Source organism: Hyaena hyaena, unplaced genomic scaffold (assembly GCF_003009895.1).
Source record: "Hyaena hyaena isolate Hyena2069 unplaced genomic scaffold, ASM300989v1 scaffold_167, whole genome shotgun sequence".
In the NCBI taxonomy this organism is placed as follows: Eukaryota; Metazoa; Chordata; class Mammalia; order Carnivora; family Hyaenidae; genus Hyaena; species Hyaena hyaena.
In genome coordinates this window covers 2,176,823-2,197,081 of record NW_024080798.1, presented here as the reverse complement: position 1 = coordinate 2,197,081, position 20,259 = coordinate 2,176,823, and the positions used below count along the sequence as shown (strand labels likewise).

Below are 20,259 nucleotides of genomic sequence, written 5' to 3'. Positions count from 1 at the left end.
CAACTTCATATGAAAACACAAGAGACCCAGAATAGGCAAAACAACCTTGACAAAGAAGAACTAAGTTGGAAATTGTAGTTACTGATTTCACAACTTACCACAAAGCTGCAGTTAGTCAGGTCTGTGTGGTTCCAGCACAAGGACAGATAGAGAGATCAACAGAGCAGAACTGGGAATCCACAAACACACACCTACATTTACAATCAAGTATGTTTTGAGAAGGGTGCCAGGGCCCTTTAATGGATAAAGAAGAGTTCTTTAACAAATGGGGCCAGGTCAATTGGATACCCACATGCAAAATTCTGAAGTCTGACTACTACCTCACACCAGACACAAAATTACTCAAAATGGGTCAAACACCTAAAAGTAAGGGTTAAAACTAAAACTCTAGGAATAAAGCACAAGTATAAATCTTCATGATCTCAAATAATGCAATGGTTTCAAAGATGTAACACCAAACCAGAAGCATTAAGTAAAATAGGTAAAATCAAAATTTTAAATTTATGCTTCAAAGTGAAGAAAATGAAAAGTGCCAAAGAAAGTGGAAAGACAATGCCCAAAATGGCAAAAATTTTACAAATTATAGGCCTCATAATGCACTTGTAGGTAGAATATATAAAGAACTTCCACAACTCAATAACAAGACACCCAGTGAAAGAACTAAGGATCTGAATAGGTATGTCTCCAAAGAAGAGAAGCAAATAATGCTCAGCATCCCTCCTCATCAGGAAAATACAAATCAGAACCACACTGAGATACCACCTCACGCCAGTCAGAGTGGCTAAAATGAGCAAATCAGAGAACTCGAGACGCTGGCAAGAATGTGAAGAAACGAGCACCCTCCTACACTGTTGGTGGGAATGTAAACTGGTACAGCCCCTCTGGAAAACAGTGTGGAGGTTCCTCAGGAAATTAACAAAAGAACTCCCCTATGACCCAGCAATAGCACTGCTAGGAATGTACCCAGGGGATATAGAAATGCTGATGCATAGGAGCACATGGAACCCAATGTTCATAGCAGCACTCTCAACAATAGCCAAAACATGGAAAGAGCCTAAGTGTCCATCAACAGATGAATGGATCAAGAAGATGTGGCTTATCTATACGATGGAATACTACATGGCAATGAGAAACAATGAAATCTGACCATGTGTAGCAACATGGATGGACCTTGCGGGTGTTATGCTGAGCGAAGTAAGTCAGGCAGAGAAGGACAAATATCATATGTTTTGCACGTATAGGAGGATTAGGAGGAACTTAACAGAGGACCATGGAGGAGAAGAAGGGGGGAAATGGTGGGGGAGAGGGAGAGAGACAAACCATGAGAGACTCTTGAATGCTGAGAACAAACTGAGGACTCATGGGTGGGGGGGAGGGGAGAGATGGGCATGGAGAAAGGCACTTGTGGGGATGAGCACTGGGTGTTATATGGAAACCAACTTGACAATAAACTATTTGTAAAAAAAAAGAAGATAAGCAAATAGTAAGTAAATGAAAAGATGCTCAAAATCATTAGTTATCAGAGAAATATAAATCAAAATCACAATAAGATGTTGGCTATAATTTAAAAGACAGACATCAAGTGGTGGCAAGAATGTGCAGAAAGCAGAGCCCATGTGCACTGCTGCTGGGAATGTAAAACTGTATAGCCACTTTGAAATACTTCTTCAGGGGCGCCTGGGTGGCTTAGTCGGTTAAGCGTCCGACTTTCGCTTAGGTCATGATCTCGCGGTTCGTGGGTTCGAGCCCCGTGTCGGGCTCTGTGCTGACTGCCAGCTCGGAGCCTGGAGCCTGTTTCAGTCTGTGACTCCCTCTCTCTCTGACCCTCCCCTGCTCACGCTGTCTCTCTCTCTCCTGGAAATAAATAAAACATTAAAAAAAAATTAAAAAAAAAAAAAATGAAATACTTCTTCAGAGGGTTAAACATACAGTTAGCACATAACTAATAATTCCATTTCTACATCTACATCCAAGAGAAATGAATATATCAACAAAAAGACTTGAACAAAAAGGTTCATAAGAGTAGCATTGTACATAACAGCCCTAAAGTGCAAACAACCCACATGTCCAGCAAACAATCCAAATATTCATGCCACATGGAATATTACTTGGCAATTAAAAGGAATGAAGTCCTGAAAATGCTAAACATGGATAAAACCTTGAAAATCTCATGCTAAGTGAAAGAAGCCAGTCATAAAAGACATGTTGAGGATTCCAATTATATGAAATGTCCAGCATCGAAAAATCTATAAAGACAAAAAGTAAACTGGTGGTGGGAAAGTTGGGGGAAATGAGGAGTGACTGCTAATGGGTATGATCTTTCTTTCTGGAGAGATGACAATGTCCTAAAATTGTCTGTGGTGATGGTTGTACAACTTTGAATATACTAAAAACACCTTTTATACACTCTAAATGAGTTGTATAGTGTGTGAATTACGTTTCAATAAATCTGTTGTTTTCCCATTGTCTTCTTAAAGTCAATCTACACTTATACTTTTCTGTCATGATCTGTGCTTTCTCCATTCACTATATTCTCAAGTAAAAAATTGGATTACACAACAGTTTATATTTTCTCAACCAACTTTTCTAAAGAAAAATACTGCATAGAAAACAAAACCACACGTATGACATTTTTAGTGTAAATCTTATAAAGGCTTTTCAAAGTTCCTCATGTAAATATATACCACCACTTTTCTAAACAGAAAAAATATATAAATTAATAAAATGATAACAGGCTTATAAACTAAGACCCTTCTTTTCACTTTGTCTTCGATTCTTGTTAACATACCCCGCCTATAACAAGATTCTGGGCTTAGTATGACTCTATGAATACCAGACCATGGAACTTGACAATAACAACGGTAAAGAACACACAACTTCTGGATGGTTATACAAAAATATTTTATTAGGGGATGTCTGTTAGTATTGAGTAAGAGGGGCTGGAAGACAGTTGAGTGGGTCAGGTCAGTGGAGAACTTTTGTATTATAACCTTCTCTGTGTTAGTTTGGGGGGGGGGATCTTTCTTTTCTTTTTTTTTTTTTTTTTAATGCTTTTCTTTTTTCCTCAGAGAGAGAGAGAGGGAGAGATGGAGAGAGGGAGAGAGAGAGCACACGCGAGCAGGGGAGGGTCAGAGACACAGTGAGACACAGAATCTGAAACAGGCTCCAGGCTCTGAGCTAGCTGTCAGCACAGAGCCCAATGCAGGGCTTGAACCCACGAACCACGAGATCATGACCTGTGCTGAAGTAGTACACTTAACCGACTGATCCACCCAGGCGCCCCTGTATTATTTTTTAATTACAAATATTTTATCACCTACATTAGGATTTCATTTTGGTAATGAATTATTTACAAGAGAGAAATTATTGTTTAAACACCTAGTAGAGATGGACTGCCTATCTTGTCACTGCTTTCCAATTTTACTCCATCAGATACCAAATGAGCTGTACGACACGATCTCTACACTACTTGCTGAAATTTGCATTGTTGTACTACTGGATCATACATTTTTACTAATGTTTCTGGTATGCAAAAAAAAAAAGAATAATCTTTCAATCTCAGTTTCAGAGCTCAATACATATCCCTTAGCCCAATCTTGCCATTTTCTTTTTCAAATATTCTACAGTCTCAATTCATGTTTATCAATCTCTGCTTGATTTTGAGACAGCATTATTTAGTCCAGGTCCAGGTTTATTACATCTCCCAAGATAATTTGTCCTTGTATCACTATTCAAGGGTCTCTTTGTTTTTTTGCTTCCAGTCCTTTTTTTGCCTGATACTGACATTATTCTATCAGGTCTTTTTCAGTGTGTATTTCTGTATCAGAGTTGGTCAAAGAAGTAGAACCACTGTAAATGATAAGAATAAAGAGTTATTGGGGTGCCTGGGTAGCTCAGTCAGTTAAGTATCCGACTCTTGATTTTGGGTCAAGTCATGATCTCACAGTTGGGATCAAAGCCCCATGCTGGGATTCTCTCCTTCCCTCTCTTCCTGTCCCTCCTCAGCTTGTGCTCTCACTCTCTCAAAATAAGCAAACTTAAAAAAAAAAGAGAGAGAGAGAAGAAAGAAGAAAGAGTTACTATAGGTGTGAACAGTATTTATGGGGTTGATTAAGCAGGTTACGTAGAATTTTTGCCTCTACATCTAGCATTAGGAAAGAACTCAGAGAGCAGGCAATGGGGTGGATGAAATGGTGTGAAAAGGGGAAAAGCAAGGATAAAATGACACATTGGTTTCTCTTCAACTTTGATGATACGGGTGACTGAAAGAAGAAGCTGGCATCCTTCACCATAGAGACCACACATCTGACTCAGAAATTAGAGACGCTGACAGATATGATCCAGTAGGAACCGGAGAGGCTGGAGCCCAGAGATGAGGTGCATGAACTGTAACACTGACTGACTCTAACACCACCTTCTAAGCATAAACACAACTGTTGCTTCAGGTTCACCTTAATGAATCGTGTACAAGTTTCTCTTGTAGCCAGCCTAACCTGGAATCATCCTGGAAAGGGAGTTCCAGGAAATGGAGTTCCAGCTCAGTTATGCTGACACAACACAAAGCCACCACAATTTCCATGGATACCTTCTTCCATTTCTTTAATTTTATTCTTTGTGTCATTATGTTTTAGGCAGGCCTTTTGAAAACAGCACAACACTGGATTTTTCTTTCATCTTATCTAGACCCTATGTCTTAACTATCATGTTTAATCCATTTACATTTATTGGGGTTTATGACTTTCATAACTGAAAACAGAACTGCCTTTTAAAAACAAAATAAAGTATTATCTGTACCAAAGATATACACACAGTTTGCATTCCTAAAGAGTTTTACATGCATTAACTTGTTACTTACCACTTCTCCAGCAGAGGCAGCCAACATATGCTTCACCGGCATCAAATATGAAGACGAATCATTGTGTAAAAACCATTTTACGTATTCATAGGTGATAAAAAAAGCAGCAGCTGAAATTTAAAACAAGCCAGTCTTTCACAAAGTTTAAATATATATTCAAACTCTTCAGAAATAAGTTTCTCAAAAAAAATTCAACTCTAATTATTAAATCGCGAGCTAACAGATAAAAGATAATAATTTAATATGTATTCTTCCTTCCTGCCCTACTCTTGCAGAATCTACTGAGCCCATGTTATATACCCAATCCTGGACTTATGAAAATGCACCAGACATGATCCCCACCCTGAGGGAGCCTAACAGCTAACCTAGCATTCACCATTTTGTATGGTTAAGTCATATGACATTTTTTAGTAAGCTTTCTAGAATGAGATATAAATTTCTGTGATCCAAAATATCTTTACATACAGTAATAAAATAATCAGCTACACTGATTTATAGACAGGTTAAGCTTGGAAACATACACCTTACATAAAACATCTATTTGGTAATGTTTAATTTCTGTTCACTTGAAAAAACCATGGCTACTTTTAGATCAAGGAAACAATCAACTATTTAATTACAACTGTAAATCACAATCTGAAAAAAGCTACCCCTATCACCTGGAACTAATCTTAGGTGTATAAGAGGGCTTTAAAACCTGCCATGTACTGTTAATCAAAAGATGTTTATCACTTCCATAAAAGATAAAGCATGAAAGATAAATGAATGACAAATTCATCTTCTGAAGGACACTTGAACACAATCACATTAAAGTCAAAAGAAGAGCTTGATAATGAAAACTGGTTCTCCACTGTTAAAGTCAACAGGCTTTTAACGTCTCCTCAGGCTGCTAACAAAACAGGAAGCCAAGCAATGAGGCACACTGTCCCAAGGCAAACAGTTCTATCTAATTAACATAGGTCCCTACTCCCACAGTGGTTCTCAATAAGGCTTTTCCTATTTTAGCACACTAAATGTACAGCTAGAATATCTGCAAGTGCAGTCAGCTGTAAGTAGCACATGCTACACATTTCACCCTCCAGTGCCCCCCGCCCCCCAGGGAAAGGAGTAAGTGCTACAAGTTTCTAAGTTTACCTGCTTGACCACCTCAACCTAGTGAGACTGTATTGCTACCCTTACCAGAGACAAAATCCTTTAGAAATGTAAATCCAAAAAAGAAATGTAAATCCCAAAACTCTCCTGTGTGACACCCAAGAAAGCCTCCCTATAATTGGAAATGATGTCACAAGGTTCCGAGAGGGGCTCTGGACAAGTTACAACAAAGAACAGGGGTTGGGCTACACCTACAGTGTCTGCTAGCTCTTTAAAAACAAAAACCTATGGGGGTTTTGAGTTCCCTTCTAATCTTTTTTTTTTTTTTTTTTTTGAGAGAGAGAGAGAGAGAGAGAGAATGAATATCTTAAGCAGGCTCCACACCCAGCACAGAGTCCACCTCAAGGCTCAATCTCACAAACCATGAGATGAGATCATGGACTGGACCAAAATCAAGAACTGGACACTTAACCGGCTGAGCCACCCAGGCATGTTCCCTAAGTTCCCTTCTAAAGAAGAGTAAGATCCAGAATAGGGGCCTTCTATCTCCTCTTTCAACCCTCAGTCCTCTTCATCCCCAACTCCTGACCCCTGCAGAACACCACAGTTCTCCCTTATCCACAGGGGGTTTGTTCCACAACCCCCAGTGGGTGCCCAAAATGATGGGTGGTACCAGCCCTTACATACACTACATTCTTTCCTGTGCATACCTATCTGTGCTAAGGTTTAACTTCTTAACTAGGCACAGTAAGAGATGAACAACAATAAAACAGAACAACCATAACAATACACTGTAATAAAAATTATGTGAATGTGGGATCGCTCTCAAAAATACCTATACAGGGGGTGCTTGGGTAGCTCAGTCGGTTGAGTGGCTGACTCTTGATTTTGGCTCGGGTCATGATCTCACCGTTTGTGTGTTTGAGCCCCACTTTGGGCACTGGCCTAGCAGCATGGAACCTGCTTGGGATTCTCTCTCTCTTTGCCTCTCTTTGCCCCTCCCCTGCTCATGCTCTCTCTTAAAATAAATTAAATTAAATTAAAATAAAATAAATTTTTAAAAAACCCATATTGTACTCACCCCTCTTCTTGTGATAATGTAAGATGATAAAAATGCCCACATGATGAGATCAAGTGAAATGAAGGACATAGGCACTGTGACATAGCATTAGGCTACTACTGACCTTCTGATGATGGAACCATGGTTCACTACAGGTAAATGAACAACTGAAAGCACAACCACAGATAAGGGGGACCACTGTATTTTCTCAGAAAAGTCTACAACCACTGAATGTTACACTGGTGTATGGTACTCAGATTACAACCTTGCCTATAACCCCAACTTAAATAGTAAAAGACAAAGGTGCAGTAACCAAAAATTCCCAGAAGAAAAAAAAGGCCATTTCTGAAACACCGGCATTCTATCTACCCAGCATCACCCATCCACTGATGTTCAGAGCACGGTGAGAGCACAGCAAGAAAAACATTTTCCCACACATGCAAAAGTTCAAAACCACATGTATGTTAAGTCCCACTGGCAAGAATCTAAAGTCCCATGAGCCTAAAACACCATTGACTCCTTGGACTATCACTAATACTAACATCTACCAACACTAATTCCTTGGTGCAATATGTATGAGAAAAAGAGCTTTAGAACAATGAAGGAAATACCATAAAAACAGACTTTTTTAAAGCATCGTTGCCGAGGCCACACCTGAGACCAATGAAATCACATCTCTGGAAGTGAGACACAGGCATCCATATTTTTAACCTCTCCAGGTGATGGGGAGATTGCACTATGGTCAAATTCAGGAACCTCTGACTCTCTTCCACATAGAGAAATGGACTTGGCAGGGAGTGGGTCCTCGATAATGACTTGCTACAGACAATTACTAAAAGTATGAAGACAATAAAACTCAAGGATAACCTCAAAAACAGGTGGCTGCTCTAAGGGCTGCTGGAGGAAGGGGAAGAACACAGAAACCAAAGGATCAAAACACTAGTTTCTCTCTGCATTACCAACGTTTATGTGAACACTGCGCTCTAGATGAACTGCAGAGTTTAAGAATCAGGGAGAGCTCGAGGTTTCATAACTGGGAATTGGGGGAGGAGGGGGGCGTGGGGGGAGGGTGTTTGTTTTGTTTGCTGAGTACCAGAGAAAGTATCAGTAAACAATTAAAACAGGTATTTGAAAAAAGTATACTAACAAGTGGATTAAATAATACAGATTATACTGATTACAAAATAAGGCCATAAATCACATAATATGACTCCCAAGCTACAATAAAAGCAAAGACATTTGAAGGGGACTATCCAGGAGAATCTTAGACAGAAAGTAAAGACAGAAGGTAAAACAGAAAAGTTTAAGGCCTCTTAGGTTCATCTGCTCCACAAGAGCCTCCAAGGCAGGAGTTGCTAAACTCAGCTTCACACTGCAATCACCTAGGAAGCTACTAACACCCTGATACCCAGGCAAAGCCCAGACATGGGGGTGACACAGGCATCAGTATTTTTTAGAGCTTCCCAAGAGATTCCAACATCTGGGCAAGGTTCAGAATCACAACTCTACGGTATGACAACCAATATTAGAGCAACATTTCCAAGCTTCTACTGGAGACATTAACAAGAAAAACCATTCTAAAAGACTGAACATAAGACTGGAGGCAAGATGGAGGAGAAGTAGGGAGCCATACATTTCACTCGCCCCCATCTCTCAAACGGTGAAGGCCTGAAGCCATTGGACACTGAACCGCAGGAGTTTGGGAGGAAAAGGAGACAGAGTCTGCTGAGAAAACAACCTTATAGGTCCGTGAGTGTGAACTGAGGAAGATAAAAATGGGCCAGGACCTGGAGACATGGAGGGAAGAGAGGGAGCCCCCTTCGCAGGAAGCTGCAGTGAGTCGAGGGGAAAAGAGTGGCTGAAACTGCTCCAATAACAGTCCCCAGAGAAGAGAAAAACCTCGGCTGGGTACAGAGAGTGATCTAGTTTCCAGCTGTGTTGCTGACTTTGAGCTGGGTGCCCTGCTCCCAGGCAGTGCCAGGAGAAACTACTCCTCTGCTCTCCAGCTCGATCTGGAGGGGAAGCAGCCTGCCTGAAACTGCTCCACCACTCTCCTGGTTCAATCCCCAGTGGGGAAGCGGCAAGCTTTAAACTCGGCCTGTGGGTTTATATTTCGGGTGGTATCAATAAAGCACACAGACTGGAAATGAGGTGGGGCATGGGACATAGAACACAGCCCACCTTGGCCACACCCGTGGCACAGGGAGATCGGACCCAAAAGAGTGAGTCGCAACACTTGGTTCAAGAGGGGACTGGAGCGACGCCATTTTTCTCCCCACAACCACCGGGGCAGGACCTCAGAGAGCAGCCTGCAGGCACAGTGGAAGCTAAGACCTGCCTACACCAAACCACGCCCATCCCTGCTAGAGCTGCCTTTTTTTTTAATCACAGCCTGGGTCAAGACAAACAGGATGCACTGCTGTGATTAATTCTAGATCAATTTTTTCTATTCAGATGTATTTTTCCTTGTCTCATTCGTATTCCTCCCCTCTGCTGGACTGGGCACTCTGGTCATTGCTTTGATTAAACGGTCACATTTAATCCATTCTCTAGATGGATATTCTACACCTCCACCACTACCTTTCTATCTCGCTCTCTCCCGACTAATCAGACTATATAGTTTCCCTAAGTAATATTATCTTCATCTCTTTCTGCTTGCCTCTTACCATATTCTCCTCTTTCTCTCTCTGAATTAAGCCTATTAGTCTTTCTATCTGATCACTGCCCAATTTCGCTTCTCCCTGCCCTTGTCACTTCTCTCTTTGTATATGTTCTTCCATCAGCACTGCATACACCCTGCTCTTTATTTGTAGCTAGGATTATGCTTTTAGACTTTGTCTTTTGGGTTTTTTCTTTTTTTATTTATTTTTTATTCTTATTATTTGTTTTTCCTCTTTTTTTTCTTTCCTTCTTTTTGTTTCTTTCTCTCTTCTGGTTTGCTTGTTTGTTGGATTTGTCTGTGCATTTGTGTGTCTTTGTTCCCTGTGTGTTTGTCTGTCTGTTTTCTTTTCGAGGGCTACCTCAAGAAACAAGCCAAAGTACGCATGGTGGAGGGTCCCAAATACCACTACGAGTAGGGAAATAAAATAACCAAAGGCTCAACAAGAGAGACCAAGAGAGAAACACCATTCAAAGAACACTTCCTGAACAGACAGGCCCTGGACAGTCAATGAGGCTTCTTTAATACAGCAGTACTTGCAAGTGCAGAGTGCGTAACAACCTTTTAAAACTAACAAGAGACAGAAAGCTAGCCAAAATGATGAAATGGAAGAACTCTCCTCTAAAGAAATTCCAGTAAGAAATGACAGCTAAAGAACTGCTCAAAACAGATATAAGCAACGTAACTGAACAAGAATTTAGAACACTAGTCATAAAATTAATGGCTGGGCTTGAAAAAGGCATGGAAGACATCAGAGAAACTACTGTAACAAAGACTATGGAGCTTAAAAATAGTTGTGATGAATTAAAAAATGCTATAAATGAGGTGCATAATAAAATGGAGGCATCCAATGCACGGAATAAAGAGGCAGAAAGGAGAATAGGTGAATTAGAAGACACAATTATAGAAAAAGAGGAAGCCAAGAAAAAGAGAGATAAACTGATCCAGGAATATGAAAGGAGAGTTCAAGAACTGAGTGATACAATCAAACGGAACAATATCCATATCATAGGAATTCCTGAAGAGGAAGGTAAAGGGAAAGGCAATGAGGGAGTCCTGAACAAATTCTGAGAACTTCCTCAATCTGGGGAAGGAAACAGACATTGAAATCCAAGAGGCACAGAGAACTCTCCCCAGATGTAACTTGAATCGATCTTCTGCACAACATATCATAGTAAAACTGGCAAAATATAGGGACAAAGAGAGAATTCTGAAAGCAGCTAGGGATAAAAGGGCCCTAACATACAAAGGTATACCTATCAGAATGGTTACAGACCTACCTACTGAATCTTGACAGGCCAGAAAGGAATGGCAGGAAATCTTCAATGTGATGAACAGAAAAAATATGCAGCCAAGAATCCTCTATCGAGCAAGCCTGTCATTCAGAGTAGGAGGAGGTATAAAAGTCTTCCCAAATAAACAAAAACTGAAGGAATTCATCACCACTAAACCAGCCCTACAAGAAATCCTAAGGAGGACTCTATGACGGAAATGTGGCAAGGAACACAAGGTACCAGAGACACTACCACAAGCATGAATCCTACAAAGAACACAATGACTCTAAACCCATATTTTTCAATAATAATACTGAATGTAAATGGACCAAAGGCTCCAATCAAAAGACACAGAGCAGCAGAATGGATAAAAAAACAAAATCCATCTATTTGCTGTCTGCAAGAAACTCATTTTACACTGGAGGACACCTTCAGATTGAAAGTAAAGGGATGGACAAATATCTATCATGCTACTGGAAGTCAAAAGAAAGCTGGAAGAGCTGTGTATCAGACAAACTGGACTTTAAAGTAAAGGCAGTAATAAGGGATGAAGAAGGTCTTTATATAATAATTACAGGGTCTATCCATCAGGAAGAGCTAACAATTATAAATGTCTATGCGCCGAATATCGAAGCACCTCAATACATAAATCACAAACAGAAACAATCTTATGGACAAGAATGTGCTAATAGTAGGGGACTTTAATACTCCATTTACAGCAATGGATAGATCAACTAGACAGAAAATCACTAAAAAAAAAACCAATGGACTTGAGTGACATGTTGGACCAGATGGATTTGACAGATATATTTAGAACTCTACATCCTGAGGCTATGGTATTCACTTTCTTCTCAAGTGCACATGGCACATTCTCCAAGAAAGATCACATACTGGGTCATAAAGAAGCCCTCAATAAATATAAAAGAATTGAGATCATACCATGCACACTCTCAGATCACAATGCTATGAAACTTGAAATCAACCACAGGAAAAAGTCTGGAAAACCTCCAAAAACATAGAGGTTAAAGAAGACCCTACTAAAGGGGCGCTTGGGTGGCTCAGTTGGTTAAGCATCCGACTCTGGCTCAGGTCATGATCTCACGGTTCATGGGTTTGAGCCCCGTGTTGGGCTTTGTGCTGACAGCTAACTCAGAGCCTGGAGCCTGCTTCTGATTCTGTGTCTCCCTCTCTCTCTGACCCTCCCGTGCTCATGCTGTCTCTATTTCTCTCTTAGAAATAAATAAAACATTAAAAAAAAAAAACACAATACTAAAGAACTAATGGGCCAATCAGGCAATTAGAGAAAAAATTGAAAAATATATGGAAAAAAATGAAAATGAAAATACAATTCAAACTCTATGGGATGCGGCAAAGGCAGTCCTAAGAGCAAAGTACATTGCACTCCAGGCCTAGTTCAAGAAATTAGAAAAAGCACAGGTACAAAATCTAACAGCGCACCTAAAGGTACTAGAGGGAGAGCAACGAGCACCCTAAATCCAGTAGAAAAAAATAATAAAAACCAGGGCATAAGTAAACAATATAGAAAGCAAAGAAACAGTTGAACAGATCAATGAAACCAAGAGTTGGTTTTTTGACAAAAATAAACAAAATTGACAAACCTCTAGCCAGGCTTCTCAAAAAGAAAAGAGAGAGCACCCAAATAGACAAAATCATGAATGAAAATGGATTTATTACAACCAACCCCTCAGAAATAAAAGCAATTATCAGGCAATACTATGAAAAATTATATGCCAACAAATTGGACAACTTAGAAGAAATGGACAAATTCCTAAACACACACTAACAAAATACACATGGAAAGAAATAGAAAATCTAACCAGACCCATAACTAGTGAAGACATTGAATCGGTTATCAAAAATCTCCCAACAAATAAGAGCCCTGGCCCAGATGGCTTCCCTAGGGAATTCTACCAGATATTTAAATCAGAGTTAATACCCATTCTTCTCAAGCTATTCCAAAAAACAGAAATGGAAGGAAAACTTCCGGACTCACTCTACAAAGCCAGCATCACTTTGATTCCCAAGCCAGACAGAGACCCAAAAGAAAAAGAGAACTACAGGCCAATATTATTGATGAATACGGATGCAAAAATCCTCAACAAGATACTTGCAAATTGAATGCAACAGCACGTAAAAAGAATTATCCACCATGATCAAGTGGGAGTCATTCCTGGGTTACAGGGTTGGTACAATATTCGCAAATCAATCAATGTGATACATCACATTAATAAAACAAAAGATAAAAACCATATGATCCTGTCGATAGATGCAAAAAAAAGCATTTGACAAAATACAGCATCCCTTCTTAATAAAGACCCGCGAGAAAGTTGGGATACAAGGAACTTACTTAAACATCAAAAAAGCCATCTATGAGAAGCCCTCAGCGAACATCATCCTCAATGGGGAAAAACTGAGAGCTTTCTCTCTGAAATCAGGAACACGACAGGGATGTCCACTCTCACCACTGTTGTTTAACATAGTGCTGAAGTCCTAGCCTTAGCAATCAGACAATAAAAGGTATCAGAATTGGCAAAGAAGTCAAACTTTCACTTGTCACAGACGACATGATACTCTCCACAGAAAACCCGATAGACTCCACCAGAAGCCTACTAGAATTGATTCATGAATTCAGCAAAGTCGCAGGGTACAAAATCAACGTACAAAAATAGGTTGCAGTTTTGTACACCAATAATGAAACAGAAAGAGAAATCAAGAAACTGATCCCATTCACAACTGCACAAAAAAAACCATAAAATGCCTAGGAATAAACCTAACCAAAGATATGAGATCTGTATGATGAAAACTATAGAAAACGTATGAAAGAAATTGAAGAAGACACAAAGAAATGGAAAAACATTCCATGCTCATGGATTGGAAGAATAAATATAGTTCAAATGTCATTACTACCCAAAGCAATCTACACATTCAATGCAATCCCAATCAAAACTGCATCATCATTCTTCTCAAAACTAGAACAAACTATCCTAAAATTTGTATGGAACCACAAAAGACCCCGAATAGCCAAAGTAATAGTGAAGAATAAAACCAAAATGGGAGGCATTACCATCCCAGACTTTAGCCTCTACTACAAAGCTGTCATCAAGACAGTATGGTATTGGCACAAAAACAGACACACAGACCAATGGAACAGAATTGAGAACTCAGAGCTGGACCCAAAAGTGTACAGCCTGCTAATCTCTGACAAAGCACGAAAGAGTATCCAATGGAAAAAAGACAGTCTCTTTAACAGATGGTGTTGGGAGAACTGGACAGCAACATGCAGAAGAATGAAACTAGATCATTTTCTCACACCATACACAAAAATAAACTCAAAATGGATAAAGGACCTGAATGTGAGACAGGAAACCATCAAAACCCTAGAGGACAAAGCAGGAAACAACCTCCTTGACCTCTACCGCAGCAATTTCTTACTTGACACATCCCCAAAGGCAAGGTAATCAAGAGAAAAAATGAACTATTGGGACCTCATCAAAATAAAAAGCTTCTGCACGGCAAAGGAGACGATCCATAAAACTAATAGACAACCGACGGAATGGGAAAAGATAGTTGCAAATGACATATCAGATAAAGGGTTAATATCCATAATCTATAAGGAACTCACCAAACTCCACACCCTAAAAACATACAATCCATTGAAGAAATGGGCAGAAGATATGAACAGACACTTCTCCAAAGAGGACATCCAGATGGCCAACAGACACATGAAATGATGCTCAGCATCCCTCCTCATCAGGGAAATAGAAGTCAAAACCACACTGAGATACCACCTCATGCCAGTCAGAGTGGCTAAAATTAGCACATCAGAGGACTCTAGATGCTAGAGAAGATGTGGAGAAACAGGCACCCTCCTACACTGTAGGTGGGAATATAAACTGGTGCAGCCCCTCTGGAACACAGTGTGGAGATTTCCTCAAAAAATTAACAACTGAACTCCCCTAGGACCCAGCAAAAGCACTGCAGGAATTTACCCAAGGGATACAGGAGTGCTGATGCATAGGGGCACATGGACCCCAATGTTCATAGCAGCACTCTCAACAGTAGCCAAATCATGGAAAGAGCCTAAGTGTCCATCAAATGACTAATGGATCAAGAAGATGTGGTTTATCTATACAATAGAATACTACATGGCAATGAGAAAGAATGAAAACTGGCCATGTGTAGCAACATGGATGGAACTTGAGGGTGTTATGCTGAGTGAAATAAGTCAGGCAGAGAAGGACAGAACTTAAAGGAAGACCATGAGGGAGAAGAAGGGGAAAATTAGTGGGGGAGAGGGTGGCAGGCAGATCATGAGAGACTCTTGAATGCTGAGAACAAACTGAGGGCTGATTGGGGTGGAGGAGAGGGTAAGGGGGGTGATGGGCATGGAGGAGAGCACTTGTTGGGATGAGCACTGGGTGTTATATGGAAACAAACTTGACAATAAACTCTTTAAGAAAAAAATGACTGTACATATTCTATTACAAATAGAGTGGAACAGGATCTCTAACACTAGCAATTTAAAAGCAATGGGTTTATGAATAGAAAACAAATTCAGAAGATAAGCTACAACACATAAGCAATTCTACAAGGGGTAACACCACATACCATCCTGAAAATAAATCTCATTATGTTGGCTTTGTAACAGGGAGAATATCAATATAAATTTTACCATTAGGAAAAGATCCAATAGCAGCAGAAGGAACACCAGCATATATTCCACGAAAACCACCAGCTTTATTAAATCCTTGAGGACTCTGCAGCCTGGTTTTAATGGTATCCAGAGGATATAATATCAAGTCAACAGAGATACCTGCTATCCCACCAGCCTTAAAAAAAAAAAAAAGAGAGAGAGAGAGAGAGAAAGGAAAATAAAGTTACAATCAAATGAGCTCTCTGCCATTTGGGGGTAGGGATAATAAAACGGTAATCTTTAAAGCATATTTCTCATAACTATCAGTCCACAACTTATTTGGCATAGTCAAAAGACCTTCTACCTAAATTATAATTTTTTAATGTTTTTTTTTTTAGTTTATTTCTGAGAGAGAGAGAGAGAGAGAGAGCATGAGTAGGGGAGGGAGACACAGAATCTGAAGCAGGCTCCAGGCTCTGAGCTAGCTGTCAGCACAGAGCCCGACACGGGCTCTAACCCAGGAACCATGAGATCATGACCTGAGTCAAGGTCGGACGCTTAACCGACTGAGCCACCCAGGTGCCCCATAAATTGTAATTTTTTAATAATCTATTTTTAAAATAATTTTTAAATTCGTTTTTATACTTTCACATGGTTCAAAAAGTAAACAAGCAAACAATCTCAAAAGGTTAGGAGTTCAAAGTCTCCTTCCCTAGTCTAATAACTCAGACACCCACTTCTGCTGGTTGCTTACTGGATTCTTCTGAAGTTTCTTCAGGCATGCACAAGCAAACATAAATATGTATTTTATGCTTTTTTTTTTTGAAAAAGGTATATACAATATGCAGTGTGTTACATCTTACTTTTATCACTTCATTTATCTTACTGATCTTTCCATATCAGACCAGATTTTATTTTTGCCTTTCTAATAAATGAGTAGTAAAACTGAAGTAAAACATTTTAGGGGAGACTTCCATTTTAAAATAGGTAATGGGATGGGGCGCCTGGGTGGCTCAGTCGGTTGAGCATCCGACTTCAGCTCAGGTCATGATCTCAGAGTTCGTGGGTTCAAGCCCCATGTCGGACTCTGTGTTGACAGCTCAGAGCCTGGAACCTGCTTCAGACTCTGTGTCTCCCCTTCTCTCTGCCCCTCCCCCACTCATGCTCTCTGTCTCAAAAATATACTCTTAAAAAAATTTTTTTAAATAAAATAAAATAGGTAATGGGAGGTGCCTGGGTCGATTGAGGGTTTGACTCTTGATTGAGGCTCAGGTCATGATCCCAGGGTCATGGATAGGATCAAGCCCTGCATTGGGCTATGTGCTGAACATGGAGAGCCTGCTTAAGATTCTCTTTCTTCTCCTCCTCTGTCCCTCTATTCTGCTCGCTCACACAGTCAAATAAATAAATAAATAGGTAAGGGTCCTTGGGAATCAAGATCTGTATTTTAAGATTCATAAATCTAAGGATTCCTATAGTATCTTCTCTCCTGTATGTATATTTAAAACTTTATATTTTTTTAATTAAGTAAATAAAAGGGAGGGGGGCTAAATTCCTAGATAATATTAAAACCGGGACTCAACTAGTCATCTCCCAACAGACGTCACGACATCATGTTGCTTTAGAGAAGTGCACTTTAAAAACTTAGTTTTCAGCTAATGATTACAGTGGAGTATATGTAGAATAGTTTTAAACTGGTTACAACTTAGTCCTTACAAAAAGTCTAAAGACATCATTTAAAAATGTGAACTGGGGCGTCTGGGTGGCTCAGGCTTATTAAGTGACTCTTGATTTTGGCTCAGGTCCTGATCCCAGGGTCATAGAATCGAGCCCCATGTGGAGCTCTGCACCAACAATGCAAAGCCTGCTTAAGATTCTCTCTCTCTTGTGGCGCCTGGGTGGCTCAGTCAGTTAAGTGTCCGACTTCGGCTCAGGTCATGATCTCATGGTTCATGAGTTCGAGCCCCGCGTCGGACTCTGTGCTGACAGCTAGCTCAGCGTCTGGAGCCTGTTTCAGATTCTGTATCTCCCTCTCTCTCTGACCCTCCCCTGCTCATGCTGTCTCTCTTTCTCTCTCTCTCAGAAATAAATAAAACACTTAAAATTTTTTTTAAGATTCTCTCTCTCTCCCTCTCTCTGTCCCTCCCCCCTCACATTCTCTGTCTCAAAATAAATAAATATTTTTTAAATGTGAATCGAAACCTATCTGCCATGAGCAGACAAGAATTACAAAGAGAATGAAACTTTTGATATGGCTGCGACATAGTAATTTTTAAAATGAATCATTAACTTTTCTTATCTTTCAGATTTTGAACCACATGGATATATTATGTATTCAGAATGTAGAAATGAACTTTAAAAACTGTATTTTAAAAACTAAGATGCAGAAAAAGAAAAATCAGTATTATTCAAACATACAGGCAAAATCCAAAATGATGAGTTTTTCCGTTCTTTGGATATACAAAACACTCAGGTGGTACAAAGCTGAGGTACATAATAAACACTCTCTGCTCTACTTACCACTTGTCGTAAAACCAATGTAGAGTTCACTACAAAAACAAAATTACTTTCATGAGAAATCCAGTGATTAACCAGCAAAGGTAAATTAAAAATTATTTTAACAGAAATAGATAAGCACATTACCATAAACATTAATACCGTACTACGTGATCAGCCTGAAGAGACATGACTGAACCTCATAGTCATGAAGGTCTACTCTGCAAATGACCTACAACAATGTCACTAAAACACTACAGAGAGGTGCCAGAAGAAAACCACAAGAGGTAGTAAAAGAATGACAAATAACTGGGATTTCTTTCTGGGAAATAAAGGTGCCCTTTTCTAAGTCACAGGAATATGTTCGTAAGTAATGTAGGATAGTAAGAACAAGAAGCCAATCTCCTCCAACATTCTTCTCACTTATTTTTAAAGGGTGTGTAAGATTCAGGACATAAATACAATATTTTGCACGCTCTTCATTTTCTTAAAACACAAGGAAAACAAAAATTCTAGTCTTTAAAAACATTCTGCACTTCATTCTAATTTTCTCTTTAATCCCAGGAGAAGGTTCAGAGAGTTTCTTGCCATCTACTGCTAAGTTGTAATCAGTAAGTGAATTAGTCTTTTAATCTATTTAACTTTGCATGCATTCATTCTCTAATGCTTCTTTCATCAGAATTCTTATCGTCAGAGAATAAAATAATCAGATTCAATCTGTTTATCTAGTAAAACATGAATCAAAAGTTACTAATTGCTTCTGGAGTTTTCAAACTTCTAGAACTCAAATGTCGTTTAAATTCATAAGACTGAAAAAACAAAACAGCTAACAAAGAACAGAAAATACCTATATATTTAGCCACAGAGCAACATATTTAAGATTTACAGAAAAACTTTAGGGAGTGCTATAATTTTACACTACTACTGTTTTGTACATAATTATATATAAGGGGTGTCTGGGTGGCTCAGTCAGTTAGGCTTCCAACTCTTGGTTTCAGATCAGGTCATGATCTCACAGTTTCATGAATTCAAGCCTTGCATCAGGCTCTGTGCTGGCAGCGCAGAGCCTGCTTAGGATTCTCTCTCTCTCCCTGCCCCTCCTCAACTCACACTGTCTCTTTCTCTCTCAAAAATAAATAAACTTAAAATATATATATACACACACACAAAATGTCCATGCCAAGGTTAGTTGAATATAAGGAACTCTATCAAATTCTTGTATTCTTTAGTCAAATAAATGGTTTTATTTACAATCGTTTATCAAAAAGGTTATGAGGCCAATGATTAGTTTCAAGATTTGTGGTAGCTGACATGAAACTCCAAGTTAAGAACTAGACAAAATTCAGGGCACCGATGTGGCTCAGTCGGTTAAACTGCAATTCTTGATTTCGGCTCAGGTCATGATCTCATAGTTCATGAAATCAAGCCCTGCTTGGGATTCTGTCTGCTCCTCCCTCCCCTGCTTATGCTCATGTGCACACACTCTCTATCAAAAAAAAAAAAATGAAAACATTAAAAGGAAAAAGAACCTGACAAAATCCAAATATACAGACCATAACCCAGATAGCCAGCAAGCCTTACTACAACATAACAACATATTGAGAAGTTAATATGAAATAGGTCTCTAACTTAATAAATGTAAAGTGCTGGCAGTCTGTACAGAAGAAATGTCTAATGAGAGCTTGGAAATTACACAGTGTTGAAAAAATTCAAGATCACATGCTATAAAACCTTTATTTCTCAAAAGGATGTCAGCACGATAAAAGGAAATTTCACTGATGCTCAACTACAGGACAAAACTAAACCACCTGTCTAATTTAACAAAGCAAAATCATCACCAGCCACAGATCTACACCACAGATAGGAAGAAGCCATCAAACCATTTACATGCCTTTCCTGGGGAACCCCCTGGGGTTTCCCCAACTCCTGGGATACAGGTTCTCTTCCCCACCACCACTCCTTCTCCCTGCAGAGCTCCTGGGCCCTCTACACTCATGGCAGAAGCATCTTTGTGAAACGCAAATTTCAATTTCATCTTGCCACTTCCCCAGCCTCTACGTCTTCCAACCTTTCCAAGAGCCCTTAGGATGACGAACAAAATCACAGTACAGCCTACAAGGCTTTGGAAGTTATGGTCCCCATCTACCTCTCAGCTCGACCACCACTGCC

At 39.6% G+C, this 20,259-nt stretch overlaps 1 protein-coding gene across 3 annotated transcripts in view; it reads right to left on the bottom strand.

Annotated features, from left to right (window-relative positions):
• SLC25A26 (solute carrier family 25 member 26) overlaps positions 1 to 20,259 on the bottom strand; it is a 140,595-nt gene that overhangs the window by 111,108 nt on the left and 9,228 nt on the right. The window contains exon 2 of one of the 3 annotated variants that reach the window (XM_039240072.1): positions 4,856 to 4,965. The exons of 1 other annotated variant lie outside the window; for it this stretch is intronic. In XM_039240072.1, coding sequence (XP_039096003.1) covers positions 4,856 to 4,897 — 42 coding nt within the window. In that variant the 5' untranslated portion in view covers positions 4,898 to 4,965. Of the gene's footprint in view, positions 1 to 4,855; positions 4,966 to 15,633; positions 15,773 to 20,259 lie in introns of those variants that run through there. One more of the 3 variants, XM_039240073.1, reaches the window with a different exon arrangement.